The sequence below is a fragment of the Semicossyphus pulcher genome, unplaced genomic scaffold, assembly GCF_022749685.1.
Source record: "Semicossyphus pulcher isolate SPU_LCO1_2020_fin unplaced genomic scaffold, fSemPul1.0.p SCAF_4, whole genome shotgun sequence".
Lineage (NCBI taxonomy): Eukaryota > Metazoa > Chordata > Actinopteri > Labriformes > Labridae > Semicossyphus > Semicossyphus pulcher.
The window spans coordinates 31,847,931-31,869,062 of NW_027211715.1; the positions used below are offsets into that span (position 1 = coordinate 31,847,931).

General features: G+C 41.8%; 2 protein-coding genes across 4 annotated transcripts in view; one reads left to right on the plus strand and one right to left on the minus strand.

Annotated features, from left to right (window-relative positions):
- fnbp1l (formin binding protein 1-like) overlaps positions 1 to 5,324 on the plus strand; it is a 45,300-nt gene extending 39,976 nt beyond the window's left edge. For 2 of the 3 annotated variants that reach the window (XM_069680065.1, XM_069680063.1), the window contains 3 exons: positions 30 to 205; positions 731 to 768; positions 1,585 to 2,677. In XM_069680065.1, coding sequence (XP_069536166.1) covers positions 30 to 205; positions 731 to 768; positions 1,585 to 1,725 — 355 coding nt within the window. In that variant the 3' untranslated portion in view covers positions 1,726 to 2,677. Of the gene's footprint in view, positions 1 to 29; positions 206 to 730; positions 769 to 1,584; positions 2,678 to 4,427 lie in introns of those variants that run through there. The other variant, XM_069680064.1, reaches the window with a different exon arrangement.
- Positions 5,325 to 9,871: 4,547 nt separating this feature from the next.
- bcar3 (BCAR3 adaptor protein, NSP family member) overlaps positions 9,872 to 21,132 on the minus strand; it is a 55,356-nt gene continuing 44,095 nt past the window's right edge. Inside the window, exons 6-17 of the mRNA XM_069679987.1 lie at positions 19,771 to 19,896; positions 18,140 to 18,256; positions 17,559 to 17,794; positions 16,944 to 17,044; positions 15,367 to 15,501; positions 14,758 to 14,970; positions 13,693 to 14,324; positions 13,290 to 13,405; positions 11,978 to 12,149; positions 11,778 to 11,889; positions 10,623 to 10,826; positions 9,872 to 10,532 (exon numbers count right to left, since the gene is read on the minus strand). Of these exons, the coding sequence (XP_069536088.1) occupies positions 10,354 to 10,532; positions 10,623 to 10,826; positions 11,778 to 11,889; positions 11,978 to 12,149; positions 13,290 to 13,405; positions 13,693 to 14,324; positions 14,758 to 14,970; positions 15,367 to 15,501; positions 16,944 to 17,044; positions 17,559 to 17,794; positions 18,140 to 18,256; positions 19,771 to 19,896 (2,343 nt within the window). The 3' untranslated portion in view covers positions 9,872 to 10,353. The remainder of the gene's footprint in view (positions 10,533 to 10,622; positions 10,827 to 11,777; positions 11,890 to 11,977; positions 12,150 to 13,289; positions 13,406 to 13,692; positions 14,325 to 14,757; positions 14,971 to 15,366; positions 15,502 to 16,943; positions 17,045 to 17,558; positions 17,795 to 18,139; positions 18,257 to 19,770; positions 19,897 to 21,132) is intronic.

A 21,132-nucleotide genomic window follows, 5' to 3' on the forward strand; every position in this document is an offset into this window, starting at 1 on the left:
GCTCAGTCCCGCTGTTTGTTTCCCGTCAGTCCTGAGGGCAGTTACACAGACGACACCAGTCAGGAGCATCACACACCTCACCACCGCCCCAGTGCTCCACAGCACGCACACCCCAACCCCGACCCGCACGAGTTTGACGACGAGTTCGACGACGACGACCCGCTGCCTGTCATCGGACACTGCAAAGCGCTTTACTCCTTTGATGGTGAGGATGAACTGCAAAGAAAGTGTTAGAGATTCTCCACAGCATCGGTCTGAAAGAGCTCAGATTAGATCAACTGTGTCTCAACAAGTGAGACAACAGTAAAACAAATCAAACCAAGCTTTAAAAAAAAGCTTCAGAGTTGTTTAACTGGGGTGCGATTGTCTTCTTCTAGAAAGAATAAGAATTTGTTTTCTAAGCTAACTAGACAGGGTGCTAACTTACAAACAATGTGAATGTTAGCATGATTACTTTGGCTACCTGTGTTATACTGCCATGGTATAACTATTAAAATGCAGTGAATTGTTGACAACAGGTATCACTTGTCCTGTCCAGCAGTTTTGAATTATCTTGTATATACGTAGTTGAATGTTTCTTACATGAACTTTATTTACAATCATTGTAAACAAGATAAAATGTGTATGGGTACCTACAAAATTCACAAAAACATTATGTAAAAGACGTTTAAGACCAGAATTAACCTTTTGTGTTTGTTTAATGTCTCTAATGTTATTGTTTTACTCTTAGGTCAGAACGAGGGGACGCTGGTGATGGCAGAAAACGAGGTAATGCTCATTTCTTATCAGTTATTTGGTTGAATTTTAATCAGTTTTTTTTTATTATAAGTCTGTGTGCAGAACAACAGCAACAAAGCTGTTTATCCAAAGCCTTAAGAGTTAAGCTCCAGTAAGAAATGTCCCACACTGTGGCGTTGGATGTTTTATGCAGTAACTAACGAACTCACTGTAGTTTATTTTGATTGTGTTGCTCTAACACTGTCCTGCTGTAAATACCGACTAAAGCACCGAATGTGAATTAATCTGCCGCTGAAAATAGTCCCTAATAAAAGTGGAATTTCCACCTGTATTCATTATGTTTTATATAATTTAGGGTAACAACAAGAATAGTCCCAGCCTTAGACTTTTTTTATGAAAGCTCCTTTTGTGTTTGTATTTGAAAACCTGCAACTCTGGTGACTCCTGGTGTTCGTGTCAAAAAATCCAGTGTAGCACAGATGAGAAGGAAACACTAAAGAGTGGTGCACATGGCTACTACATACTTACACTGCCATGGTTTGTGCTTTAGTGTTGCCCTCTGCCTTTTTGTACTTTATCACCACCACTTTCCCCTTTGACCACTGTTACCATTTTGCACTACAACCTTCATACTGTGTCTGAAGTCGCCCTGTCACTTTGTCTGCACTGGTGCATCAGTCCTCTGAATGTGCATTGTTTTTTCTGCTTTGCTCTAATTTCCCGTCAACAAGCGTGTCTGAGCCATTTCAGTGTACCTTAGAGAAAGCACTTAACAGTAAACGTATACCTATTAATGAATTATCCAGACACTCATTGTGTTTTTAAATTGATCTTTTTCCCCTGCAGGTGTTGTACATAATCGAGGAGGATAAAGGCGACGGCTGGACGAGGGCGAGGAAGCAGAGCGGAGAGGAAGGCTACGTCCCCACGTCCTACGTAGAAATCACCATGGAGAAAAACAGCAAAGGTGCTGTCACCTACATCTGAAGCTTCACTGTCCTCTGTCCTTTCATCCGTCTGTCACCCTCTCCACCTCCACCTGTGCTTTCTCTCCCTCATAATAACACTACAAAACGAAAAAAGAGACTGCATCCGAACACCTGCATGGACATTCATCCGTTTCTCATTTCCATCCCCGTCTCCCTGTCCTCATGTTTATTCTCTAATTCCTCATCCTCCTCTCATATCTGTGGGACTGGTGTGTCAGAGGTGAGTGTTTGAGCACAAAGACAAACAGGAAACACCGATTTGATGTGTTCGAATGATGTTATATTGTAAATGAGGCATTTCTGTGTGTGTGAGTGAAAGAAGTCTCCTCTGCTGTTTTGAGCCCCTTGTCGAGGCCGCACCACTTCTTTATCGATCAAAGTGTTTTAGATTGTTTAATGTAATATATTAGAACTGATTTATTTTTATCCGTTTCTTTAATTATTTTTCTTTTGTAAATCGGAGATGTTTTAAACTCCCTGGTTTTTAAGCTCTTTGGATTCATGTGTCGACATCATTTAACGATGTTCTCGTTTGTGTGTGACTGTCTGCTGTGTTACCTGTGCCATCACACTAAAGGTGGGATAACAGTTACAGAGGTTCGTCTGGTTTCAGCACACTCGACTTCGGTACAAGACGACAGGTTTATTTTGTTATTTAGCTTCTTTTAGAGAATAATTCTAAATGATTACGTTGATTTTATTCTGTTTTTTCTTTATTGTCAAAAATCTGCTGAAAAGACAAAAACCAACGATGTGTTTGTTTCTCAGTAACTTTGCAGTTCCCTACCTTGTTCGCAGACCCAAACTGAAGCCTTAAATCTTTGAAAATGATTTGATTTTTTACAACAGGAAGTTAAGCTGCAGATCGATGCAGATTAAAGCATCAAACAATAAGTCCAACCACACTTACAGGTCCCCTTTAGATCTCTCTTAAAGTCTTTGCGGGGTCCTGACTTTTCTAGTGAGTATTTCCATCAGCAGCAGCACAAAGAAATAAGCAACATTAGGCTTTAAAGACACAGATAAAACTTTGTTTTAGTTGCATTAATTCATTGTTGGTTTTGGTCTTTTTGTGGTCTTTGTTAAAAGTAAGAATCAGCTGTATTATTTTACGTCTTAAATCAAACCACTGTCGTTACCTCATTCTTAGCTTTATCTCCTAGCCTAAGTCGCAGAGTTAAAAGGGTTTCACTTTAGTTAAAGAAAGCTACAAGAATAATTATCACTGACAAATTCTATATTTTATGTTATATTTGACATAAACATTCTGTTCTCAGTCATTGAGTCTCTGGTATCCATCTCAGAGTCACGTTTGAAGAGTTTTTATTGCAACACCTCTTACTGAAAACAAGGGCGCAGAATACTGGAGGACTGGAACTGGAAAGCTGTGCTGGTGTATCATTCATGTGTTGGCATTATGTCTTCAGCTTTTACACAGCTGCTGGTAGGATGTGTTGAGAAGAGAAGCAGGTGATGAACCTGCTGATGTATTGTTTCCACTTTAATAGAGTCTCACTAATTTCTGGGTTTAATTAACAACATGCTGAGCTGCTTCATTCCATATTTGATTTATAAAAAGAAAGATTTAAAATTCTCTCCTTCTGTTTCAGACTTAAAGAGATGGAGATGTAGCACACAGACTGTATAAAAGGAGTGGACGTAGCTTCCTGGATTTAGTCTTGTTTTTTTAGCCAAAAGTGACTGTATGTAGGGAGACAGGGTGTGTACCCATTCCTAATCCTCTATCCTGACTGACAGGTTGCCATTGTAGTAACTTGTTAATCACATGGTTGTAGCATACCCAGCATTTCAGTCAGCTTCTGATTTTCAAGGTGCTTTATTAACTGTTCCAAAACGCTTCTTGACACTACAGCCAATCAGAGCGTTAAACGTGGAAGTGATGGTCTGTAGCTGGGCTAGGTAGCTAGCTCCACCATCCGTCTACCTGGGTTTTTAAGGTTAACTACTGCCCACTTCTTTTAACACTGACGTTATAGTCAATTTAGAAAATTCCACATCAGCGGCAGCTGATTTGTTTACAAATATCTCTCAAGGACGCTCCTCCATCAGTTTTTCTTTCCTCTACCTCTTCTGTCAATCATAGTATCAACCCGCCCAGTATTAAATAAATGGTTGTGATCAGATTGGGACCCGATGTTTCTGCTACAGCAAGTGAAACATGTGTTTGCAGATTCTGCTAAATGGGGATTATGATTTACAAAATGATCATCTTGCTGTATTGAAAAAGACTCGAAACTAGCAATTAAGACCATAAACTCATGAAGAAAACACTTAGTGAGGTAATAAATCAAGTCAAACGTAGGTTCATTTTCTCAGACTTTTTGCAACCAGTAGAGGAACCAGTGCAGGCCATTAGAAAAGTCTTTCCTTTTTAGACCTTGCGGCTACGTCCACGTCTTGTATACCAGTCTATGATCCAGGATGGTGATGCACAATGAAATATCCCAACAAATGTTAGATTTGATTTGCTTGTAACATGGCCAGAGACATGAATCTTCCTGACTGCTCTGAATGTTAATGACCTAAACAGACAGAAGCAGAAGAACACCAAACGAGCTGTCCCCACGTTAATGAAAAACCTTATGTTTTCAAAACCCAGTGAATTAGCTGATCACAAACCTCCTTCTCAACCATGTGTGTGTCTTTTAGTAACAGTCTCTCTCCTCTATGTGACCGCAGGTTCCTGAGGGCTGCAGGGTGGCCGGGCGATTTGATTGGCTGGTGGAGGGCTCACGCTGATGGCTGATTATTGGTGGTGGGGGTGGTGACAAAGAAAGAGAGAGAGTAAAGAGGGTGGTGGATAAAGTGGGCTGGGAGGCAGGTCTGCATGTCTGCATGCTCACTCATCCATAATCAGCAAAGCATTCTGGGATTCTAGCGGAGGATCTAGTAGAAGAGTAGATGATTTTGATTAATAAAGACGTGCACTAATATCATTTAACATGCGCCAGCTGTTGGAGAAGCCCCTTCCTGACCTGCAGGAGTTTCTCCTGGTGAAGCATCCTCTAAAGACCTTTTCAGACGCTTGTCTTCCTCCCTGCATTTAGCGTCAAAAGTTTGACTTTTAAAACCAGCAGCAGAAGCAGAGAAGAGGAACATTTGTGCTTGTCAACCAGGCAACTACAATCCCTCTCCTCTGCTGCTGGGTTGCAACCTGCTTCTTTCTGATCTGTAAAGGTCTTAAAAGATGGAGCTTCTGTGATGGCAGACACATCTTACAGGGCTTCACATCAGTGGAGAAACCCTGCTGGTGTTCTGCTCTCTGTAGTTGGAAACATTCAAGTAAGTGGCACCTCATTTTAACCCTTTGACCTTCACATTTAAAGGCATCAAAAAGCTATTTAACTGATGTCGGGGCAAAGGGAGAGGGTGAAGTGTACATGTGTACTTGAAGGTTTCAGCCCGAAGAGAGGAGTGCAGCAGCAGGTTTCTCTCTCTGATGTGTTGTGGATTCATCAGGAGCAGCTCTCCGCCTCACTGGCTCACTGCCTCCTTTGTGCTTTAACAGGAAAGCTTCCATTTTTTAAGTTTAATTAGTCGTCTCGTCCTTGTAGGTGTTGGTCAAAATGTTGGAGGAAAAATTCTGAAAAGTCCCTTTTCTTTTGTGAGCATTTCACTCCAATAAATGTGCTCCACAGACCATAAGACGGGTTATTTTACGTAGTTTTTGGTCAAACTGGTATGTCAAAGGTCAGATGCGCCTTAAAGTTAAACATTTAGTGTCTTTGAGCCTTTTAATTCCTTCCTAGATTTGATCCTCTTGCATTATGGTGCCTTCAATTGGGGTTGTGTTTGGCAAGTTCCATATGAACGCTCTTCTTTGTGGTATTTAAGACCTCCTATTTGCAAAGTTGTGACATGTTTGTTGATATTTTCAGAAAAGGCAAAGCAATGCAAGTTAATAAACAGGTTTATGGTCCGTTTATATATCCTAATTTTATTTCACATTGTAAGGTATATCAGAGGGAGTTGTTGGTATTCCTAAAGGCCTCATCTTTGGTCTCTGACGTTTGCATGTCCTGCATTGCGCTATCAATTTGCTAGCGAGTCTTCTGATGGCCATGTTGTCCTTACCTAGCAGACTCACGCCCTAACCACTTGCAAATTAGCTTTATTTGAAGTCATCAAGATTCCCTAAATTGGACCTTTTTCCTCCAAACTTTTGGCTCAGCTCCTACGCCAGAAATCCAGCTGATTTGAAACTCAGGATGTCGGGGGTTTGTCACCTCTTTAAGGGTCAGTTACAGTGTTTGCAACTAACAAAACCCGCACTGCACTACTCCAACTCATCCCTGTTGTCATCATCATCTGTGCTCTGTTGGTGATGTCTGCCTGCCTGCCTGAGCCACTCTGCTCCTCATGCCTGCCCTCACCGTCATTCAGTCGCATGTCCTTAACGTGTCCTCAACATGATCAGGTGTCTGTGACTTTAACTTCATGTGAATGTGTGTGCAGCTGAGTTTGTGTTGAATGTCCCTGGATGTGTTTAATGGAGCATGAGTATGGTTTGACTTTTGTGCGTTGAATGTTTCCCAAACAGCTAGTGGGTAAAAATCAGAGCAGAAAGCAGGACTGTCAGGTGAAAACAGGACCTCTCTACCACTCTTTCTTTTCCCACCTTCCTCTCCTCTTCCTCCTGGATTGTAATTCCACCAGTCGACCAGCAGATGGAGGCCTTCCCTCAGCGAACACCAGCTCAGCTCGAGCAGGACTGGGCCTGGCTTTAAATAACACCAAACACAAAGAGGAACTTCAGACTCTGCCTTAAACTTCATGTCGTTTAACTGTGGAGGGATTATTCCTCACACATCTGGATGTGTCTGCACTTCCGCCTGACTACGTCTCCCATCAGCCACCTGGGCTCCCGCCTTCTTTCGGACTCTACGTCTTACATGAAACGTTTTTTCCCATTTTAATCAGTTGTGATTGTGAATGTGACGACGCGCGCGCATGTATCAAGACGTGCGCACATGTACGGAAAGCCAAACAGGTCAATGTTTGCACGTTTCCGTACATGTGTCTGTGCTACATGCGTGACGTTAGTTATAACCATTGAATGATTTGTACATATTAACATCTTTATTGTCATGCTGAATGTGTTCCATGTTGATTGTTTTTAGGTTTGTTTGATTGACAACAAGGTTTGAATTGAACTGACGCACTTTGCCCTGAAGTACTACAGCATTTGAATCTGATCGAATGAATGAAGGTCCGTGTTGTCTGCTGAGAGGAGTGTGAACTTTATGAATGAGCACTGTGTTGCAGCGAGAAAACAGAAACAGCTCGAGTAATTCTCTCCTTTAGATGGTTTTTATACTCTTTTTGTAACCCGACGAGCAACAACCAGCTCGTTTTGCATGATTTTCTAGATTCTTTAAACTCATTCTTCTCTGGTGATTGTTTTGTTAAGCGCTCACTGTGTCTCTTTAGGAGACGAACAAAACCACACGTCTGAAGTAAAGTTTGTTTTGATGCTATTTAAGATAGAAATGCCACTAATGATTCTGCAGGTGGCAGCACCTTCGTTGTGTCTGTTTCTACTAAGAAGCTGTGAAATGTACAGAATGATGCTGTAGGTGTTGTTACTTACTCACGCTACTCCACATTTCCTCTCCTGAAGGCGATCATGTTGCACCAGATGCAGAAAAATATTCTCTCTTCAGTGCAGAAAAAAACAGAACATTTCTCGTTACTTTCAGACAGAGTAAGGCTAGCTGTTTGCCTCCTTTTCCAGTCTTTATATTTACCTCAGCTAGCCTAAATAATTGCGTCAAAAAGCAAAACTTTCTCTCTGCAAGAAAGTCTATTTCCCCAAATGTCCAGCTTTTTTAACATCCCCTCCACATTGACTGGGTTGCTTGCAAATTGAGGTTCCTGCAGCCAGTGACTGCTCTTTATAACGATGAAGTTGCTCAGGTTGAGCTGAAACTTAATCTAAAAGAAACTATAATATGAAAGGTGTGCAGTCAAATGTTACACATTACATCCAATCTAATTTCTGTTTTAAAAGCTGTAAGTAGCTGTTCCTGTTTATTGCTTTTGATTTTTAAATCTATAAATAAATAAATTATAAGCCATCAAAGATCTTAAGGTAATGTCTTCCAATGCTCGTTTTTTATCATCAGTCCAAAACCCAAAGATTTAATTACCTTTTAAAATGCAAATCCTCACATTTAAGGAGCTGAAACGAACATGTTTTTCTGTTCAAAGAGAAGAAAAAGAACCAGTTTTACGACTAAAACCTGCTTGTAATTGTAAATATGCACTCGTATGCTGACACGGCCTTTCTTACTAACTTTTAAACAGACAGTGCGCTCCACATTTTTAAGTTTCTTATCAAATGTTCTTCTCTAGGTCGGCCTGTTTTGAGTGTACTGTCCCTTTAATCAAATCATATGATGTCAGTAGTAACACAGCAGCTTTAAAATGAGGAAAACTCACCAATACTTTTTTCTACCACTAATATTGATGTAAAAACTGTGAGCTGAGTATTATAATGGCCACTGTGCTGTAAGTAAACAATATGCAAAAATACACGACAACAAATCAGCTTCGAGATCAGATTGAGTTCTTGTACAAACCGTGCGCGTGGTGCTGTGAACCAACCAGCAAAAACCAGACGTCTTCTTCTTCTACATTCCTCTTCTTTTAAAACTCATCACGTTTGTCCTGTGGAAACTTCTAACCGTGTACAGATCGTCTCCAACCGTTTAACTCAGCAAAGATCCAATCACAGTAGATAAAAAACAGCAGGTACAAAGTGATTTTAACCTTCCAAACATGTAAAGGTGTGTGTTTTTACCATGTTGTATATGTTGTAATAATAACCAATGGCAGTACTTCTCTTTCCATGTTGTTGTGCACATCTTTTTACTTTGAATGTTGTCGGACACTTTGTGAACAAAATGCTTCTTTTTTTTCTTTCCTCCGAGATATTGTTCTAATAAAATAAGCAGCAATGAAGAGTTTGTTTGGTGGGTTTTTGTGACGTTTAATGGTGCAGGAAGCTGAATCTAAGATTTAAAACGACTGGTTTAAAGTTGAAACAACATCTACGTTTATATGAAAATGTTTTTTATTATTCCAAAAAAGAAAAATATTGGATAAAGCTTATAAAAATTAATATTCCATAAAAATGTAAATTAAAATGAGTCTTGCCTACTTCGATTCCCCGGGTTGGTTGCTTACAATGCACAGAGAGGACTATGAGAAGGGTATATATCTGCTTTCCTGCATGCATTAATCAGAAAATGCGTCCTGCAGAATTAGATCTCATTCTAAATATCCAAACTGAATACGCTGTTTACATTCGTGCATGTACATTTATTTATTAGAAACCAGACCCGCGCCTACTGACTCTACATTTTTATGCAGAATCTGAAGGATTATAGTAAAAGGCTGCAAAAACCTTTGTGTCTTTTATCTGTCAATGTCTCACAAAAGTTACACATCCTTTGAGACTGTGTGAAACCAGGTGGTCAAAATGTTTAGACTGCCTGATGTTAAATACTCTCCGATCTACCCGAGTCTACATTTGCTGCACTAATTATTACAAAAACTTTCAATCAACCGTCCAACTAAACTTCAGTTTTCAACCATTGTGCTAATTGTTACATTTAAGAACTTTGCCACACATGCAGACATTCATCACATCACTCCACACATCTTACACCATATTTATTAAGTCTTAAACCACAGTAGTTCATAATAATATAAACATATTAAAATCATCATCTTTTTTTTTTTACATTCTGTCTTCTACAGAAAATATGTACAGTCTATTATTAACATGCTAATATTTCAAATATGTACAACTTAAGTCTCTGACATGTTAATATACTTTTTAAAATCATTTTAAACAGAAAAAAAATATTTTCATCTGTTAAAGAAAAACAGACTTTGAGCTACATTTAGTGGCGTACAGGAAGTACAGATCAGATCATCTGCTCCGATGTGGAAACCTTGATATTAATATTAAATTATTTTATATTTGCTACTTTTTATTTCTTAATTGTTGTTGCTTTTTAAACGAGCAGCAAATGTGGTTTTGTATCAAAGGTCACACAGAGATAAATGCAACCAGAAATCTCCAGATATGAGAGACAGGCTGGACTCTTATTGAATGTTTCTATCTAAACAATAAACACCAATGCGTACTTCTTTTTTTAAAAAGTTCAGTCTACATTAACTCGTCACATAATGTAGATTTAGTTTTTCTCCTGTTGTTCAAGAAAGAGTTTATGTTCTTGACTTCACTGGAATCTCGAACTAAGAGGAGAAGACGAGCAAACTGTCTGCCTGATGTTGGATTTAAACTCTGACAATGTGCAGCTGATTCACATAATTAAGATGCAGGTTTACACTGTTTCACTTGAAAATGATCCTTTGAATGCTGAATGACGTTCAAATCGACTTTAACCTCTGCTGTGAAATATGAGATGATTAATAAAGAGGAAAGTCGGCAGCAGGAGAGCAGAAACTGAACCGTCCTCTTCTTCAGACTGACAGCAGCTTTTCTCTGATCTCTTATGGCAGTTTTCTCCCTCATTAGAGTTTGTCTTCTTTCTTTGTCTTCTTACATTTGTGACCCGTGTCTCTGTTGAAGTCAGATTAAGGTTTGCGTTGTTGGCGGCGGCTCCAGTTTGCGCGACAAAGCAGTGAGGATGAGGTTGAACTTGTTGTAACGATCTGATTGGTTGACAGAAGCTCCGCGGCTCCCCCACAGCAGCCGCAGCTGAAAGTCTGTTTTAAACACCTCCAACAGGTCTTCATCAAACTGGAACTCTACGGACACAAACACAGAATCAGATTAAGGATCAGGAGGGACTTTTATTCTCAAAAAGAACATTTAAATACGTTTTTTCTTCTTATTACCGTGTAAGATCTTCTGCGCGTTGGTCGTGTAGCTCTTTGCGTCGTGTGCGACGTCTCGTGCAGCCTCCAGGTGGCGCAGCATGATGTCACAGCCCTGGTCGCTGGTCTCCCAGAGCTCCGCCCCCTCTGGTGTGATTGACGGGCGCTCCATCAAAGTGAGGAGGGGCAGCAGGAGGGGGACGCAGACCACCTGAGGAGAGGAAGCTGCAGGAGAAGAAGGAGAAGGGAGGTAAGTTTGTTTCAAAATAAAAGTGGAAGTGTTTGCCAGAAACAAAAACTAGGAAAATAGTGTTTATAAGAGTGTTTAAAGTATTTTTTGGTCCGTAATGCAGGTTTTTTTTACTGTTAGTATCTGTCATGAGTGCGTAGTATAACTTTAAAAAAAATATTTTTAAAGGGACAATTTTTGTGTTTTTAATTGTAATTCTCATTTTGGCCACAAGGCGCTGAACTGTGCCACCACCCCATGTTCTAAAGAGCACTGAACACATTTGTGCTTTCTTGCAGGTGAGTTTTATCTCTCTGTGTACTCTAAGCTAGAAGGTCATACAGAATATTGTGCCACGATATTAAAGAAGAACAAGTTCATCTTAACTTTATGTTGTTTGTATAAATTGATTCTTTCTATACTGCTCTCTTGACTCTTTTACTCGGCTAAATGAAGGACAAATGACAAGAGAAACCTGCTGCTTTGTCTGCTTTTACCTTATGATACATGTGTTGCACATTATTAGAGTAAGGTATAAATAACTTTGTGCGTTAGAGGAAAGAGGGATAACATAAAAGGATGTAAGCATTGCTGAGTTTGTACAATAATAACACGATTAAGGTAGATAACAGTAACACAAAAAATGCACTGCACAGATTTGTGATCCCTCCTGCAGGAGAACCAGATTAATTGTGTTCCTGACACAAACCCACAGTAATCCCTGTGGTCTGGTTAAAAGTTAACAACTTGGAAAAGGTCGATTTGACCTGCACAAGGATGCAACATCAGGACCTGATGATCTCTACAGACATTTGGCTGTTTTTCACCTTAATGCTTCTTTTATTGATTTGATTATGGAGCTGCAGCAGACTCCCAATCAGTATCTTCTACTGGTGGTATCTTTTAGTGTGTGCGTGCATGTGTGAGTGTGTGTGTGTGTTAAGTACCTGTGCCCTCGTACAGATTCTTGTAGAAAGGTTTCAGTATTTTCTCGTAGTTGATGGCGGTCTGTGTGTAGTTCCTCCGAAGAGTCGTCCATGTTTCCTCCAAACGACTGATCTGCAGAGAGAATCGACTGTTAGCGTCTCACCACTTTCTGACTGTGTGTGTGTGCGTGAATGTAAGTATGTGTGTGTTTGTGTGTTACCTGCGGCAGGTCCAGAGCCTTCATCAGGGCGGTGAAAGCGAACAGGTCGCCCACCGTGTCCTTCAGCTCCATCGCCACCAGGATGATGCGGTTTAAGGTGGAAGCGCGCTCGTCCACGCTGCCGGTACATCCCAGAATATCCACGGCAACGCCTATCGCCATGGTGTGGTGCCTGAGAGACGGAGGAGGAGGATTATCTACAACAGCTCAATGTCTGTGTCCTGTTTCTTATTGGATCTTTTAGCTGCTGTCTGGTTGTTTCACAGAGCGAGCATAGTTTCACGACAGGACAGCCTCAGACAGGACACTAATAAATACCTACTGATGTCATCTCAAATTTCAGTTTTCGTCCAACTTTCATGGCTTCAAACCCCCAAATAAAGACTTTAAAGGTCTGAAAGTACCCAGTTTTTCACAAGAAGAAGCAGAAGTTGCAATAATGTCAGAAAACAAATTCAACTTTATGTAACATAATTAAAGAAATTAACTATTCTTGTTCTTCCGATCACTTTTCGACCCCTGAGATCTGTAAGGCGGATTTGATTTAACTGAAAATTTTCCTGGCTTGTTTGCTTCATCTGAGCGTCGAGTTTGTTTCTTTTCTTTGGATATTCACTTATTGTTGAAGTTGTATCTGTAGTCATCCATCTTTTCTTTGTTTGTTCAGCCATAGTAGATTACTGTTTACTCGCAACACTTGCAGAGAGCGGAAAAGCAGCCGCTTAGCTCCGCCTACCCTCTCTGGCAGACCAACCACTGCTGGCTGATGGAAAACGCGTCACTAACTGGCCACCGCTTGGGATTTTTTCTGCTAAAGTCGCCACAGACACTCAGTCTGTAATACTGCAACTGGCTTTCATCAGTGGGCCATAAGCTCAATTACTATTGTGTTGCCTCATTCGGTGATAGATAGTGACTTAACAGACATTTATTTAAAAGAAAATCTTCAAGATAATTACTTGAAAACCTGAAAAAAGTTCCTGTGTTGAAGAAGGTTTTATTGTTGTTGAGCCAAAATAAATCAGCATAAATATGTGTCATTAAACTAAAGAATACATCCTTTATGACTCCACAGACAGGACAACAAAAAAATGGAACTCATTAGCCAGGCTAGCTGTTTCCCCCTGCTTCCATTCTGTAAGCTAAGCTAACCATTTGATCTCTGTACTTCCATTTTTATCACACTGACGTGATAATGACCTCCATCTTCTTGTCTAATGCTCAACAACAAACATTTCTTCCCTCTGTGTCACTGATGCAATATTTGCTCTATCAAATGTGTGTGTTTGAATGACGTGTGTGTGTTGTGTACCTTTCCATGAGGTCCAGCCTCAGCTGACGTCCGTGCGGCAGAGTCACCAGCTCCAGACCGGAGGCCACGCCCATCTGACCTTTGAGCTCTGGAGTCACTCCGAGGATCCTCGCGACCTTTTGACAAAAGGATCTCTGTTACGATAAGCTGTCTAACTCTTCCTCTCCCATTCTGTCCAGCTTGTGCGTGCATGAGTGTGATAAGGTGTGATATTTAGTTTGGTTCAGGGTTGTTATTCTGCTGCGTCATGACGATCAAATTAACGCAGCAGTAACGACTGCAGGATGGAAATCTAATTCTGTGACACACACACAAAGTATTTATAAACATTAACCTCCATGTAGTGCTTTTTGTGTCATAGTTCTGTGTGTGTGTGTGTGTGTGTGTGTGTGTGTGTGTGTACCTGGCAGTCGGCCAGCAGCAGGTGTCTTGCTATACTGTGGTGATTGTGCTTCAGCAGCAGCTCCTTCGCTCTCTTCAGCACCACCATCTCCAGAGGTTTGTTCTCCTGCGGCAGAAGTCGCGATCCGAACTCTGCCGGCTGGAACGTCGACTCCATCTCTACGACCGGCCGCTGGAAGCTGGACCTCCTCTTTTCTTCCTCCACCTCCTCCTCCTCTTCCTCTAATCCTGCGTCCTCCTCCTCTTCTTCACTGGTGTTTTCTAATGCAGCGATGGCGTGATGGTAGGAGCTTCTGTCCAGTCCTCTCCTCCCTCCTGCCTCCCCGTCCTCCGCCTCCTCCTCTCTCCCTCCCTCCGCCTCCCTCCTCAGTCTCTCCACGTAGCTGCAAAGCGGAGGCTGAAGGTAGAGGTCGTTATCTGTGACGAAGTTCGGTGAGTTTGATTCCTGCCACTCCAGCGGGCTGCAGGACATCGGGTCTGCAGGACTCGGCAGCAGGCGGTCGGTCCATCCTGGTTCTGGACTCTGGTCAGCAGGAGAGACCACCGAGCCGGAGGAGCTGAGTGAGTCTGCAGAGAGGAGCTGGTGCTGGAACTTCAGGGGTTTGACTGGAGGTACAGGAGGGCCTGTGAAGGCTGTGGAAAAACAATCACGTTCATGAATTTATAGCAACGACATCGTCCCAAATCCTGGGGTTTCTTCGATTCTGCCTCTGGTTTCAGTTATAGAAGAAACATTGCTACGGTTACACTACTTCTTTCTCAGGCTGGCACAGAAAAACTAATGCCCTCTCAAGCAGCTCAATGCAGTGTCAAAACTGCAGGTCCTCAAGTGGCCACTAGAGACTCGCTCCAAAAGTGGGTCAACCCCCATTAGGCCACCATAATGGCACCACTCCAACATTTTCTTTGGCATTAGCCCATATTTTTAGTTCTTGTGTACGGATGCACTGATGTTTAAGAAGCTCCCAGTATAGCTTTATGTGTCCTGATGAGCGCCAAAGACAGAAAAAAACTCAAAATTTAAGAGTAAACTGTTGAGATGAAAGTTCAGGAAAAGTAAAGTTACCTCCGCTCCTCCACGTTTCCACACACGAGGAGTCTAGGGAAGGTGCAGCCAGCCTGGAGGAGCCGGAGGAGGAGTCGGTGAGGTTGGAGGAGCTGGAGAGGGGAAGCAGCGGCTGCAGGCAGGCGGAGTGAGGCAGGCGAGCCAGCGGCACCTTGCTGGGTTTAGGAGGCGGTTTAGGACACAGCTGGCTGTCGGAGCCGCGGATGGCCTGGCCTGAAAACACATTTATGATACGGTCATCACAGTATGACACTACATGAGATTCACCTGATTGTTTATTCCTGGAACTGAATGTTTTAATGTTCTGATATTTACAGATTTGTATTGTGTGACAGTGAAAGATATCAATACACAGTCTGTCTCTTATTACAGATTGAACAGTTGCATTGAAAGCTAGCTGATAATGCGCTATACATTCAGGACTTTGCAGATATACACTGTATTTGTTCTGAATGCCCCAGCAGATAATGTGCAATTTGTTCCTACATGAAGTTAGACACAATAAAACCGTTAAAGATTAAGGTCTTTTGCCGATTCACTGAACTACATCCTGAGGATTTCATTATACAGATTTGTGTGACATCAGATTTGTCATCAGTGTCTGCCCACCTGCCAGAGGCTCCGCGGATCTCCGAGCGGCAGAGGGGCTCAGCACCGGCTCGCTGCCCGTCCGAAACACCGGAGACTTGGGGCTGGGACTCGGGAGGAGAGGGTCAGCAGGCTGCTGGGGCTGCGGTTTGGATCCTGGAGGAGACGAAAACAAGACGATTAAAGGTGGTTCAGAGAGAAGGGATTAGAATAACTGTGGGTAAACAGAGAGGAGTACGTTAACATGAAGAAACCGAGATGAGAGAAAAGACAGGTAATGAGAAGAATTAAAAATTGTGTTGTGAGTGAATAAAAACTTCAGAGCGCTTCAAACAAACAAACCCTCCATAAAGAAATAATAAAAGGCTGAAGGAGAGCCTGCCGTCTGCCTGCAGGAGTGACACACAAAGCGGTCACACCTTTGATAAATCAAAGCACTAAAAAAGCGTTCACAGTGTTTCACACGGAAAACAAAGGTAGTAATCCTGACCTACTTTTATAACTCTGCACACCTGGTGTGTCACTGTGATAAGGAACTAATCTTCACTTTGATGAAGAGCCTCAGCCGTCCTCACTTGGTCTGTGACCTCCTTTATCCTTATTTTCAACCGGCGTACATGCAGCTACAAAATCAAAAAACACTAATTTATGTAATTATTCTAATACTTTTAAAGGTCCAGGTTGAAAGAGAGACAATATATTTATCAGTGTGAAGTTTTTAATCAAAAGTCCTACTGCAGTGGCACTCTGGGGAGAGTTTTGAAGACTGCACCTGATCCGTCAGCGCCATTTCTCATCCTCGCTTCCACAGGAGCCTAGAACCTAAGACGGTCCCAAAGTCTCTTCTTTTAAAGCTTTTCAAATTCAGAGGACTCTACAATTAACCACCTTGTCTGTGCATGAATCAATCAATCCCTGACATCCACACATTTCTGCCACTTTCTACCACACAGCAGAAAACAGGGCTTCAATCTCAGACTGTTTTTCAAGCTACAAAAACGTCAGTCGGCATCATTACAAAGGGGTTATAGGTTAAATCAGGTGTTCTCATGAGGCCCTTTTTTTAAGCACACAATAATAATAATAATAATAAGTGCTTTCAAAAACAAGTAATCACGAACAAAGTAGGTAACAAAAGAACCCAAACAACATGGCCGACACAGCCGATATGAAGATGTCAACATGTAAAAACACGGCAGAGAGGAAACAGGGTTAAAGGGTAAAAGGAATAAAATCAGTGACAGAAAATTAATGAAATAGGAAGAAATAAAAGCAACAATTAGATGTCACATCACATAATAACATAATAGTGAGTTTTAAGAAGTGATTGAACAGATGTCACTGATTCTGCAGCCTCATCTCTTCAGGCAGGTTGTTCCAAAGCCGAGGGGCCCTGACGGCAAAAGATCTGCTTCAGATTTTAAGCCTCGACTTTGAAACAAGCAGAAGAGCCCCACCCGAGGATCTAAGTCTGCGAGCTGGCTCATGAGTCAACAATTCTGTCATGTAGCTTGGAGCCGGACCCCGACGTGTTTTAATAGTGATCAATAAAAGCCAATGTGGGGAAGTCAGGACCTTAAGAGTGTCACGTTACGTACCGAGAGGCAGGTAGCTCTCTGACTGATGCGCTTTGAGCGGGCGTCGCCTCTCTTGGACCTGATTGAGACTCGCTGGTTGGCTGCCGCAGCGATCCTTCAACCTGACAGAAAGAGGAAAACTATATTAAAAGACATTTTTACACTTTAAGATGCCTCAGATTAATAGAAAGAAGACCTAAAACGACCCATTTATTTTGCTTACAAAGACTCTCCTCCTCTACAGTAAACCCTCTTGGCTCTGGACCCGACTTTATCTCTTCCAAGACAGATTTGGACTCCATACTTCATGCTCAAAGTACTCTTATGCAGCGTGAAATAACACACTGTCTTTATTTATACAGGATACATATGGAACATGTCGTACAGACGGCGTTCTGCTTGGATGATGGATAGAAATAGCTTCCATGTTGAAAGCTTTAAAGCAGGAAGAGAGAGGATGACTGAGTAAGGTTGGTCTCATTTATTTAAATATAACAGACAGTATATTTGGTCTGCATCCAGCTTCCCACTTTCAGTAATAGACTTGCGAAACTAATAACACATCAGATAAACACACACTATCGCAGCCTCAGAGGAGAACTGGTGTTTGTGTGTGCTTCTGTAGACGACACCAACCTGAGCTGGCTGCCTCGGCTCATGCCGTTCTCCCGGCAGTGCGTGCCGTCGTGCACGTTGTGTGTGTTCTCGTGCGTGTGGCCGTTGGTAATGTTGAGGCTGAGGCGCTTCTGACCCCGCCTCTCCTGCGCCATAAGCCCCGCCTCCCGGTGATTGGTGGACAGCCCGTACTTTTCCTCCAAGCAGCGGAGAGGCAGCGCTCTGTTAATGGGCTGGAAGATGATGGCTCCCACCACCTTACATAAAGAGATAGAAGAGTTAAGACAAAGATTATACCCCAAATACAATATTATTTTCTACTGACAGTGGAGTTAGGAGTATAAAACTTAAAAACAATGTTGCACAGATTAATATCAGCTAGAAAGGTGATTTAAGTTCAGCAGGTAAACGAAGGGCACAAACACTGTGCAGAAGACTTAAAGGGAGAGCTATAACAGAAGAGACGTCACCTAACCTCTTAAAATCTAATTTTAATGGAAGAAAAATTTTAGTTTATTTGAACAATATGAACTAAAGCCCATAACTTGTATTACATGTTTAAATGAGGTAAAAACAACAACAACAAATGTGATCAAACCCACCTGGGAAACGGGTTTCCTGTTGCCGACGTAGTATCTTATGAGTGCAGGGACGTTATCGAATCCCTCTCTCTCCAGGCGGTACTCCACTCGGGAGTACGCTTCGTTCAACATCACCACCTGAAGAAGAGACGTGAAACACAAAGTTAATTTTCCTGTAAATTTTAGTGACTCTAAAGTTCTTTATCTGTGATCCCTTGAAATGAAGCAGCGAGCTGTTGTATGTCTAACAGGTGTTACCAGCTCAGTCAAGGAATAGCCAGGTTTTTCAATCTGTTTAATGTGAAACAGTCAAACAAAAACACTGTTTCGCTTGTTACCAATCCCCAGAGACGCTTCAGTTGGTTGATAACGAGCAGATCATTCAAATCAGGTGTGTTAGAGTGCAGAGAAACCTAAAACATGCAGGAAGGTAGCCCTCCAGGAGCAGGGTTGCCCACCTCTGGTCTAACTTGTAGGCAAACAAACAAACATCGTATGCCTGATGAAGGTCTAGTAGCGAAACGTTGCAACTTAAGACAGTGTGCGGGAGTTTTTTTGTTTGACTTGTTCCTCTCCCAAGCACCCTCTCAAGATTTTCAACGAACATCACAACATAATGCGCAAAAGTGACGGCTTAAAACGGCTACAAAAAACTGTACATCTGTGACTGTGACGTTCAGCAGTTGTGGTTGAGAAACAATCTCAGAACGTTTTTATTTAAATGCAGCTCAAAAGGGGAATTTCTATATTTTTACGTCACAGATCACGGAGGCGGCTGGACTACAGCTGCCCATAGAAGTTAGGTAGTTTGAATGTTTAGTGTGTTTTTTTCAGATCCAATCTCCGATCCCATTGGCTGATGACGATGTAGCCTCTGGGTAAAGTAATAGTAGTAAAAAGTCAAAAAGCTTTGTCAGGTCTGTCATCAAGAGGAGAAGAAAACTACTTTAAAATGAGAAGTTTGTTGAATGGAGGTCGGATGGATCATTTGTGATGCATTCGAGGAAGTCGGGAAATCTGAACAGCTTTCGTGTCACAGCGTCAGAGAGTTTATCTCAAGTTGAATTTTAGATCTTAAGCAGATTGTTAGCTGTTAGCATGCAGATGTCTGTTTATAGAGATTAATAAGAAGCTAAATCTGATGTGATGGGAGCCGGGATGTCATTACGGAGGATTACGTTCCGCCTGCTTTTGCTCTCCTCATGCACTGTTTTTCCTGCATACGCTGCAGCCTGCTGATACGTGATTGGTCAATATTACTCGGGATATAAGCGTACTACAAACGGAAACCAGAACACTTGCCATCCGAAAATATACATTTTTATGTAGAATCTGTAAATTGAGATTATTTCACATCCAACACAATATTTAGTTTAACACACGATTACACTAACAAACAAAACAACCAAGGAAGTTGCAGAAAAGAAACTCCCGCGCTCTGTCAGGTAAAATTGCTGTTTTTATAAATGGAGTCTGGTGGCTTTGCAGCGAGCGATGTTACAGCTGAAGATGCAAAAATAGACGTCAGGTTATAAAATGAGAGATTTCCCCTTCAAGTAAAAGTCATTTAAATTAGTAACAGATACTGTAGTGCCATAATTTACCCACACAACACCCCTGAGTCAGATTGTATGCTTTATATATGTTCTTACCTTCTTGTTGATTTTAAAGTGCTGCGCAGCATTTCTCCACTGGCTGGTCAGAACGTAACTTCCTGGACTCGACAGCGAATCACGGATCAGGAAGTCGCCGTCACGCTGCACCAAGTTTTCTGCAACCTGGAGCGATTCAGAGGGTTACATGTGGGTGCACATACACACTTAAACACACACACTCAGGCACACAGTGTTTGTTTATAGTCCAAACATTTCATTAAATGTAATAATGGCAGGCTGTTAGGCTGTTACTCTTTATGAGCTCAGTGCGGCTGGTTTGCAGCGGTTACGTAAGGCATGAAGATATTTTAAGACTCGACATAATAAAGTATTTATCCTCCTAGAAAATCATCAGATAGTTTCACATTTATATTTTAAACTCTTTCTGAGGGGATGTGCATTTTTTGACTTGTTTAAACACATACAGACACATTTATGACAAATTAAACTTGACTGAAGCTCCACTAATGACCCATTTCAGCTGAATCAGACTGAAACGTTATATTTAGGTTTATGAAATATAAGCATTTAAACTAAGCTACCTGCACCCATCCAGAAAAAGATGATTAATTTCCTCCCCTAGGGGGTTATTGTCCGGTACCGTTTGTATGTTTGTCAGCAGGGTTTAGGGAAAACTACTCGCCTAACTGTCTTGAAACTTGTCTTGAAAGGTGGCGCAGGGGCCAGGACAGAACCCATTACTCACATACGGCTCTGACTCTGAATCAACAGTTTTTTTAGGATCGAGCTGTTATGATAGGTTAGTCCAAGTATTTGATATTGATACATATGTTCATGATAATGAAGTGTTTTCAGGTTTAAGGGCGGCTGTGGCTCAGGAAATAAAGCAGGTCATCTGGAAAACGTCTGGAAGATTCAGATTATGCATCATCCCTCAGACAAATGCGTCCTCCTTTTCCTGGGCCCCGAAGGATCCATCTAGTGCATCCTTCGCGGTCCAAAGTATCCCGAGATTCATTGCGCACCAAGGATAATAAACTTTAAATGTAAAAGCTTTTGGTTTCAATTCAATCGAATAGCTAGGGATACAAATATTAAAACACAAAGGGGTTTGAAACAAATTATCTTTAAATAATAGGTTAAGCTACGTGACGTTAGCTATAATAGCTAGTTATCCAGCTGCTATATCCTGTTGCTAGGGGACCGGTGCAGCACTTTGTGATGCAAGGGTGAGTGGTGGAACAGCTGGTGACGCAAACAGAAAATCCTCTGTTGACCAGACCGTCTCATTTCAGTTCGGCCTTAGAGGTCTACACAGGCTACGAATAACTCTGCGTAGACCGCGTCTTTCGAAGGATGCAGCGCCCGAATTGAGACACAAACGATGAATGTGTGCGT